Source organism: Humulus lupulus, chromosome 6, assembly GCF_963169125.1.
Source record: "Humulus lupulus chromosome 6, drHumLupu1.1, whole genome shotgun sequence".
NCBI lineage: Eukaryota > Viridiplantae > Streptophyta > Magnoliopsida > Rosales > Cannabaceae > Humulus > Humulus lupulus.
In genome coordinates this window covers 205,716,718-205,727,751 of record NC_084798.1, presented here as the reverse complement: position 1 = coordinate 205,727,751, position 11,034 = coordinate 205,716,718, and the positions used below count along the sequence as shown (strand labels likewise).

General features: G+C 32.0%; 1 protein-coding gene across 1 annotated transcript; it reads left to right on the top strand.

Moving 5' to 3' along the window:
* Positions 1-356: 356 nt before the first annotated feature.
* On the top strand, positions 357-9,629 carry LOC133784407 (WAT1-related protein At4g30420-like). The gene is made up of 7 exons (XM_062223764.1): positions 357-627; positions 716-784; positions 873-989; positions 1,088-1,343; positions 1,464-1,622; positions 3,075-3,223; positions 9,243-9,629. The coding sequence occupies exons 1-7, from the start codon at positions 455-457 to the stop codon at positions 9,385-9,387; spliced, it is 1,068 nt and encodes a 355-aa protein (XP_062079748.1). The 5' UTR covers positions 357-454; the 3' UTR covers positions 9,388-9,629.
* Positions 9,630-11,034: the final 1,405 nt, after the last annotated feature.

Sequence of the window (11,034 nt, the reverse complement as noted above, 5' to 3'; positions counted from 1 at the left end):
GTTATCTAATAATTACTAATTACTAACTGATATTATTGGTGTCTAACACTAAAAAAAAATAATATAGTAAAATTTAATACCATGTCTCATACTATTATAATCAATTGTTGAATTCTTCATTAATTCCCGACATGCGGGTATAGTAGTAATAAATTATATAGAGATAAAATAAGTTCAAGCTGCACCATGCATGTGCATATGTTGGTGGTACTGCCAAGCATTAATTCAAAATGATATGTCAGTGTTATAATTGGCCTCTGAAATGAAATCTGATTATGTAAATATGTTATTGAAACTTTGCTTTAATTATAAGTATATATATATATATAAATATAGATATATAGATCAGCCAGATACTCAGTCCTGTATTACTCTTGAAGTTTTCTCTCTGTTTTTTTTTTCCTTAAAAAGTTTTCTCGTAGGTATCGATCGATCCAATCCGAGTATTGGTGGGATGAGTAGTTACAAGACAGTAATAGCTATGGTGGCTTTACAATGCATCACTGCATCTGTTACTCTTTTCAGTAAGGTTGCTTTGTCTCAAGGAATGAGCCCTAGGGTCTTCGTTCTCTACCGCCAAGTTTTTGCCACTCTTATCATGGCTCCTATTGCTTTTTTCTCTCGATGGTATAAATCTTTATATATATATATATACATAATTATAACCATATCCAGATCTGTCTCATATATATGGATGGTTTTGTTTGCATGACAGGAGAGATCCACATAAAACACCCTTGGGATTTAGGAGCTTTAATATGATACTTCTGACCTCTTTAATTGGGTAACATTAATTATTTTATATAATTTACTTAGTAAAATGTCACATAAAATGTCACATATTAATTTTTCTTCTTCATATATATTTGCAGAGTAACAGCTAATAATAACACCTATTTCGAGGGCTTAAACTTATCTTCTTCAACAATAGCAACTGCAATGCTTAATCTTATACCAGCGATCACTTTTATTATGGCAACACTAGTTGGGTACGTAAATAAAATTAAGTATCAGCTCAATTTTTTTAACATCATTTTAGATTTAATAAATGTCACTAATTTTTCGTTATTTTTTTAATAATATATAGATTGGAGAAAATTGATCCAAAAAGCTTGAGAAGCATTGGCAAGATAATTGGGACAATTGTGTGCATCGGTGGAGGGATTTGCATGGCACTAATCAAAGGGCCAGAATTATTTGCACACACAAAACTTGAAGTAACACACTACACAAAGTCGATCTTCTTTCTTGGCAAAGGATTATTAGGAGGTGAAAATTTGCCACTGGGTTGTCTATTTCTCTTCATTAATTGCTGTTGCAATTCATTTTGGATTGTTATGCAGGTATATATATTTTTAATGTATTTATTAGAAAACCCTATTCTTGTTTTCTTAGTTTTTTTTTTAAAATTTTTGTAGTAAAGAAAAATGAAACTTATAATTGAACATATTTTCTAAAAACAGGTTCCAATTTCAGAGGCCTGTCCAGACCATTTATACACAACGTTTTGGATGTTTTTCTTGTCAAGTATACAATCATCAATATTGACATGTTTCATAGATCGTAACCCACAAGCATGGCTTCTTCATTCAGTTCTTCATTTTGAAAGTTGCTTATTTGCTGTAAGTACTAATATTAATATGTGTGTGTTTATTAATGTGCAAATGGATGTTTTTGTAAATATATATTTATATTTATTTTTAAATGAAAAGTTTACAAAATATTTATGAGAAATTGATGAAAATAGCTTCTTTTTTTTTAATGATTTTGTACTCTGGCTTACTTTTGATAATTTTTTCTAAAATGGCATCTGTCTAAAATTTGATCAGTTGTCTAAATTTTTCGATCGGCTAAATTTTTCGACCACCTGTCTAAATTTTCGACTAGCTGTATAAATTCTGAGGGATCATTTCGCGAAAAATTATTAAAACTATACTATAGTACAAAATTATTTTAAAAAAATAAGTCATTTTAGCAAGATACCCAATATTTATTTATATAATAAAAGTCATTTATTATAGCAATATTGGAATTCGAATCTGAATCCAAATTGAATTTAACATCGATCTTTGCAATCATAAATTATATATAATGATGTTATTTTAAATAAAGGAAATTTAAATTAATTTCATATTATTATAATCATTATTATTATTTGATATTATTAATTTTGATTGCCACTATTACTTGTCACTGAATAATATTTCTATCAGCTCCATGGATTGATAGTTAATATTTTTCATATACATAATCTCTCACTTTTATGTAGAGTTTTATATATAATTAAGGGAAATTTGCGGCATAAATACTCATTTTGTTGCTAATAAGTACCCAATTTTTAAAAATTGCGGCATAAATACCCATTTTGTTCATTTTGTTGCTAATAAGTACCCAATTTTTAAAAATTGTTGCATTAATACTCAAAATTCCACTTTTTAGACTCTGCCGTTGGTACCCACTTAACAGAGTTACTATTAAGGACACGTGTACTGTCCTGATAATTCTTCTTTTTTTTCACCTAATTAATTAAGAAAATACAATAAGTACCATCAATAATGTGTCTAGCTTTATTTTTAGCCCGATAAAAAGTCCAAGAGGAAACTTTAGAGTACTTACTATCAGATTTCATCTGTCTGTATGACTTTAGAGTACTAATTTTTATTTTAATTAGTTTTATGTATTTTCTTAATTAATTAGGTGAAAAAAAAGAAGAATTATCAGGACAGTACACGTATCCTTAATAGTAACTCTGTTAAGTAGGTACCAACGACAGAGTCTAAAAAGTGGAACTTTGAGTATTAATGCAGCAATTTTTAAAAATTGGGTACTTATTAGCAACAAAATGAACAAAATGGGTATTTATACCGCAATTTTTAAAAATTGGGTACTTATTAGCAACAAAATGAACAAAATGGGTATTTATGCCACAATTTTTAAAAATTTGGTACTTATTAGCAACAAAATGAACAAAATAGGTATTTATGCCGCAAATTTCCGTATAATTAATTCAACATTATTAAAATATAATACACAAAGTTACATGGTTGAAGTTGACTAACTATTTAGAGTGACAGGCAATTGGTGAGGCAGTGTCGTTTTTCATTCAAGTGTGGTGCATATCTCAAACTGGTCCTGTCTTTGCCGTGATGTTCACACCACTAAGCACTGTCGTTGCAACTATTATAGCCATTTTGTTTATGGGCCAAAGCTTATACATTGGAAGGTAACATACGACATCTTTCTCCAAATTACATGTCAATCTTTATTGTCGTACATATTTATTTCAAGGGTTTATAAATTTTTTGATCTTGTAATTTGTCTCATTACCTGTTTGGATTCTGTATTTTGACAAATTACTTTTTGGATCCTATGTTTTGTAAAATGATTCACATAGAACCATAAACCCGATTTTAGTCAAATTTTTATCAACTGAAATCACAAATAATTCACCAAACTAACAATTTAGAACAAAAATAAAATCATTCAGCTTAAAAACTTTGTTATATTAAATTTTTTATTCATCAAAATTGAGTTTAGTAGTCTATTTGAAATATTTTACAAAATATAGAGTCCAAAAAAGAATTTTTCAAAATACAGGATCTAAATAAGTAATCAGAAAAAACGCATGGTCCAAAAAAGTATGAGGAGACATATAAGGACAAAATATTTCTAGAGTTTATTTAGATCTCTTTATTTTAATTTTATTTCATAATAAACTCTATGTTTTTTAAATAGAATTATAATTTTAAATCTCATATTTTGTCAAATAGTTAAAAATAGTCTCTTAGATATGAATTAAGCCAAAATATTTATCTTTAGGCTTACGAGCATTGATCTTTTTGGGTATATATTTGAAAATATTTTCACAGAATTCAGTTCAGAAGACCATTTATAATAATTTTATAAAACACAGAGTCTAAACGTGTGTTTTTTTAAAACAAATTATCCATTGTGAAATTAAGCTAAAATATAGGAACGTAAAGTGATATAGTGTGGTGATTAACCTCAACAAACAAGAACACCAATTAAGTAGATCACTGAACAAGAATGAAACATAAAACAATCTACAAAAAAGTAGAAATAAGAGAACTTATGTGGTTCGATCTAGAGTTGTTAGTACTCTAGTCTACTCCACGAGGAAACAACCAAGAAGGCTAGTAGTCTTTATTGATCAGAAAGCTTGATTATAAGAATGGAGATTCAGTTCTTACAATACAATGATCTAGTTCCAAATTGGTGAACTCAAATACAAAAGAGAAAATTCACTTAGAGAACTTAAGACTAAGACCTGACCCGTAAGCCCTTTTAAATGAATCTATTTATAATTGACTTACCTCAAGAAAGAATTAATAGGTCAACTAACTTAACTGACGGAAGACTTAAAAAATTGGAGATGAATTGAAATGACTTAAGTAACAAAACCAACTACCACAAATCCTCCTTTGGTTCTGAATACTTAAGTTTCTTAATATAGTCCAATTAGGTTGTTCCCACTGAGCCCCTAATAAGGGCATAATCAACATAAATCTACATTACGCAGGTTGTTACTTTATGTGGATGATATACTTCTTGTTAGAAAGGACAAAGCAGACATAAGTGTGTTGAAAAGGCAGCTGAACAATGAGTTCAAAATGAAGGTCTAGGTGAAGCTAAAAAGATCCTTGGTATTGAAATTCAAAGAAAAAAGCCAGGAAGAATCACTCTATCTCAGAAACAATATCTGAAAAAGGTTATAGAAAAATTTAATATGAGTCAAGCAAAGTCAGCACTCCTTTGGCACCTCATTTCAAGTTAACTAAGGATCAATCTCCCAAAACTAAAACAAAAAGAGCTCATATAGATAATATACCCTATGCTAGTGGGGTTAGAAGCCTAATGTATGCAATGGTATGCACATGACCTGATTTAGCTCATGCAATGAGCATTGTTAGCAGGTTTAATCCTAATCCTGGAGAACAACATTGGGAATCACTTAACTGGATTCTAAGATATGTTAAAGACACATTGGATGTTGGTTAATTAGTCTATGATTCAAGATCTATAAACAGAGAAGAAATGGGTGGTTATGTTGACTCAAATTATGCAGGTTGTTTGGACACTCGAAAGTCAATCACTGGTTATATTTTTACAGCTCAAGGTGAATGTATAAGCTAGGAGGCCACCCTACAAAAATTTGTTGCTTCGAGTTTCCAAACAACCTACATAGTCCAAAAGTTGTTGCCCAAACTTGCTTACAGTCACACACTTAGTGAACATGTCTGCAGGATTTTCATTGGTATTGATTTTCTTCACTTGAATCTTCATGCTAGCAATGACATCTCGAATAAAGTGTAACTTGATGTCAATATTTTTCGACCGTTCATGAAACATGGGGTTCTTCATCAAATGGAGAGCACTCTGATTATCAAATTAGAGAATGATATTTTTAGAGTTAAATCCAAGTTCTTTTGTTAACCCCTTTATCCAGATTGCTTCCTTAATGGCTAATGTAGCAGCCATCTATTCTGCTTTAGTTGAGGATAAAGCAACAACTTTTTGTAAGGTGGCTTCCTAGCTTATACATTCACCTTGAGCTGTAAAAATATAACCAATGATTGACCTTCGAGTGTCCAAACAACCTGCATAATCTGCAATGTCAGCATAGCCTAACTGTTAGGAGGATAAATTTCTCTTCTATCATGATCTCTAGCCAATTAATAGTTGTCAAGCTCACTTTGTGAAGTTTCTGTTTCTAAACTTTGTTCATCTGTTGAGCTGTTGTCATTTTGATGCTTCTCCATCTCAAGTTGAATACCTTTACCTTTAATTTCTGATTTTGAGTTTGGTACATTGGAATTTCTTTCTCATTAAAAGTCACATCCCTAATAACAATGCATTTCTTGTATCTAGGTTCTAAACACCACAATTTGTATCCTTTGATGCCATCAGGATATCCGAGGAACATACATCTCAAAGCTATGGGTTGAAGTTTGTCCTGCCTTCACACAAATATTTTCCATCTCTCTCTCTTTGAACCCTAGCCACAATCTATCTCTATTTCTTTGAACCCTAGTCGGCTCTCTCCATTCTCACACCCCTCTCAATCTCTCAATCTAACCCTTTCTCTCTACGTGCTTAGGAAGGTAGTCGGTGGTGGGGTCTACAGTGGTTGGGCTCACGTGGGTCGCAGGGGTCCGAGGGTCATGGGTGGTTAGGCTCGCGAAGTTCGCAGGGGTTGCAGACGGCTGGGCTCGTAAGGGTCATTGGGGGGCTGGGCTCGGGTTGTGACATGGGGGTGGTAGCTGGGGTCGCGAGGGGCAAGGGTCGAGGTGGTGACGTTGGGGTCACGTGGATGGGTGTGCGCGGGGGCTGGGGTCGCCGTGGCTAGGTGCGTGCGAGTGCTGGGGTCTCTAGGGTTGGGCGCGCTAAGGCTGGGGTCGTTGTGGCTGGGTGCGTGCGAAGGCTGGCATCAATGTTGTTGGGTACGCGCAGGGGCTGGAGTCGTCGGCGGGTTGGGCTCGACAACTTTGTTTGCTGGTGGTATTTCAAATTTTTTTTAATACATAATTTTTGTCAGTGCCTAAATGTCACGTTTGTGACAGTTAGGCACCGACACAAATACCAAGTAGGTTTGCATCATGGGATTCTGCGTCACTTTTAAAACTGATGCAAAAAATCAATTATGGCAGTTGGAAACTGACACAAATGACCATTTTTGTAGTAGTTGTGTTAGAAATTTGATTTTTCATCATGGACATCTATTTATTAAATAGCATGTTGTCTTGATAGCCTCTCCCCAAAAATGTATCTCCAATCTAGCACCATTCAGCATTCATCTTACTCTTTATAAGAGTGGTCTATTCATTCTTTTTGCAAGAGAGTTTTGTTAGGGAGTCCTGGCTACGGTGTGATGCCTTTCAATACTTTCTGTTACAAAAAAATTATCAAACTCCTTAGAACAATACTCCAAGCCATTGTCTGTTCTCAACTTTCTGACTTTTTTACCAGTTTGATTATCAACTAATCTTTTCCAATCTACAAAGGTGTTGAATGCTTGATCTTTGCTTTTGTGTAAGAAAATCCAAACCTTTTTGGAGTTCTCGTCTATAATGCTCATAAAGTAGCTAGCTCTACCAAGAGTCTAACTCTAGATCCACCCCAGAGATTAAAGTGTATATAAGCTAGAGGTTCACTGGTTGTATGAGTACTTGTGTTGAATTTTACTTTGCAGCTCTTACCACAGGCACATTTTTCACAAAATCCAAGTTGTCCTAATAGTTTTACTTTCAATAGATCTTCTTTTCCGAGTTCTGAGAGACCCTTTTCACTAACATGGCCAAATCTGAGATGTCATTGCCTAGTGAGATCAGAAGCTTTGTCAACACTAGTTACAATGGATGCAATACCTGTTACAGTTTCACTAATAAGATAGTAAAAACCATTTTTGTACTCACCTTTCATGACAACTAAGGAGGCTTTGACAACTTTGAGAGTGGTATCATCAATCTTAACCGTGCACCCTTTATTAGTTAAAGCACCAATTGAGAATAAGTTTCTCTTCAACTCAGGAACATATCTGACATTAGTAATTATTCTCTGAATATTTTCATGCATTTTGATGATAATCGAACCTATACCTTTGACTGAACAAACTTTATTATCACCAAGCAATATTGTTCCATCAAACTTTTCTTCAAGACTATTGAACAAGCTTTTATTTGGACACATGTGAAATGTGCAGCCTCAGTCCAAAACCCATTCCTACCCAGATTCTGCAATTTGAGACAATGAGTACATCAGCTGAGTCATACCCACCGGATGCAATACTTGCTTCACCTCTATCTCTTTTATCATTCCTATCTCTTCTCTTGTCCATGTTATTCTTGTTCTTTATTGCATAGCATTCATCCTTGTAATTACTTTCCTTTTTACACTAATTTCACTTCTTTCCATGTCCGAGTCTTGAGTTAGATCGATGTCCACCATGACTGTTGTTACTACCATTATTCTGACAATTCCCATGATGATTACTGTTGTTGTTGTTGTTGTTACTTTTTGTATCCCCTGAAGTCTCTCTTGTCTGATCTTCCTCGAGCAATAAGGCCTTCTCCACTAGAATCTGTTCTGTCATCAGATTTCTTTTGAGTTTCATTGGAATTTAAAGCATCCTTGACTTCAGACATAGTAAGAGTTTCTTTTCCATAGAGCATCGTGTCAACAAAATGCTCACAGGGTTTGGGCTGGGAGCTCAGTAACACAATGCCTTGATCCTCTTCATCAATCTTGACACCAATATTACTCATTTAGGTGCTTTCTGAGTTTTTTGTTCTCTTCCATTCTCAAGGTGTACAACCTTTTCTTCAGATACAATTTGTTGGCTAAAGATTTCTTCAAATAGATGGCTGCTAGTTTATTCCAAAGTCCACTTGCAGTTTCTTCATGAGAGACTTCTCGTAAAACTTCATCACCAAGACTCAAGAGTATTGCATTGTGAGCTTTGGTGTTTAATTCTTGAATTTTCTTCTTATCTTCATTTGAATCCTTGAATGCTTCTGCATCAATTGCTTCAGATAATCCCTGATGAACCAGTAGTGTCTTCATCTTAATCCTCCATAAGCTGAAGTCATTCTCCCCTGTGAACTTGTCAACTTCAAACTTTGTTGTAGTTATTCTTGGATGAATCTTGATCAACAATTTGGTTGTTCTTAAACTTCAATGCTGAACCTGGCTCTGGTACCACTTGTGGTTATTAACCACAACAAACAAGAACAACAATTAAGTAGATCACTGAACAAAAATGAAACATAAAACAATGTACATAAAAGTATAAACAAGAGAGGCTACGTGGTTCGATCTAGAGTTGTTAGTACTCTAGTCTACTCAACGGGGAAACAACCAAGAAGGCTAGTAGTCTTTATTGATTCGAAAGATTGATTACAACAATGGAGATTCTCTCCGTACAATACAATGATCTAGTTCTAAATTGGAGAACTCAGATACAAAAGAGAAAATTCTCTTAGAGAACTTAAGAGTAAAACTTAACCCGCAAGCCTCTAAGATGAATCTATTTATAACTGACTTAGCTCAAGGAAGAATAGGCCAAATAACTTAACTGATAGAGGACTTAAAAAAAAAAGACTTAAGTAACAGAACCAACTACCACATATAGACCCTGTTATTATTATTTGTTGATTTTCTCTGCCGTTTTCTTAATATTATAAGACCATAATAGATTCATTTCCATTGTGTTTGTGTTTACTCAGCTTGGTGGGTGCTTTTGCTGTGATTCTTGGCTTATATGTTGTGCTATGGGGCAAAGCAAAGGACCTAGATGAGACTAAACAATATGGTGATCAAAGACAAAGTTGTAAACTTGATTTGGAAGTACCACTTTTGACTGAAAATTAAGTGTTTTTTTTTTAAATAATTATAGGATCTATTTATGCATGATAGATTAACTCTACAATTTATTGATTATAGAGAAAGCTACGTACGTATTTATGTGTGTTCCAATATTTTTTTGATGCGGTTTTGGATAAAATTAGAGTATTTAATGATGCTGAATATATATTGTATGGTCACGAATTGGCTGGTTAACTTTGCCACAAAACTTTATTTTGTGTTTAATTTCTTAAAAAAAAATTGTATTTGTTGAAATTAATTTATATTGCGTGGACCATAAACTGGCCCATTTTTTTGAGTCTCTTAAGACCATCCTGTTGTTTTGGGCCCTTGTTGTTAATCAAAGTTAGAGAAATTATAATAAATCACCTAAAATAATAAATCAAGAAATTAATGTCCTTATTTTTTTAAATTATAGATAAATGACTTTTTTACCTTGTTAATTACTTAAATTATTTTTTTTTCTATAATTTATTTATTTATTTAGGAGCGTATGACTTTAATATAGTGATATATGTATATTAGTTTTTATTTTAAAGTTATATTGATTTTTTAAATTTTTTTGCGGGTTGTTGGTATATTATTTTTCAACTAGTGTATATATTTGTTGTGGTATGGTATATCATTTTTTATGATATTTAGTTTCAATCTTATTATACATAATACATAATGATAGTATATAGTTTTGTATCATGATATATACATTTTAATGGTAGTGTATAATTTTATTTACATAGTATATACATTTTTTAGTAAAAATTATGTAAGTTTTGTTGGTATATTATTTTTCAACTCAGTATATGTATTTTGAGATATAGTATATCGTTCAATAACCCATAAAAAATGATAAAAAAACAAAATAACTTTAAAATAAATTCTAATTAAACAAAATTAATATACATATACCATAATATTAAACTATTTAGAATAAAATAGTAATTTGTTAAAAGACATATTTAATAATATATAATATTAAAAAAAATAATTTGACTATTTCACAACAAAATTAAAAATATAGAAATTTACTTAATTCTACATTTATCATTTTGCACCAGGCCGTCGTACCAATTCGTACGATTAGTTGTGGCTCAATATTTGTCTACGGTGTATGGGATGCCTAATACATACTCGAATTTATTAAGATCATTTATAAAAAAACTTTTTAGCCTTAATAGTAAAAAAATTGTAACTTGTAAAAAAGTAATATTTAATCACAAATTAACACTAATGTAACTTTTGGTTACAATCTATATATAAAATAATAATATTTATTGTGATTATATATACATTTAGTTATAATAAATTTGTAATATTTGTTACTAATTAATACTTAATCAACAAATAATTAAGTATGATGACTAAAAATACATAAAAAAAAAAAAGATATGTTGCACCGCGGGTGGCAAGCGCATTTAAGAGCCTTCAAATGTTGGCCCTGATAAATATCCAGAAGTCATTGCTACTGAAGACAAAAAATTGAACCAAATAAATTATACTAAGATATAAAATAATTTGATCACTCTACATACTATCCCTTTTGAAAAATGCAGCCTTAATCATGAAATTATTTTTCCTCAATTTTTCATTTTTTTTCACAATGTATCGATCCAAGTACGTATAGAAAAGGTGTTCGTACTAGCCATCAGCAAAGAT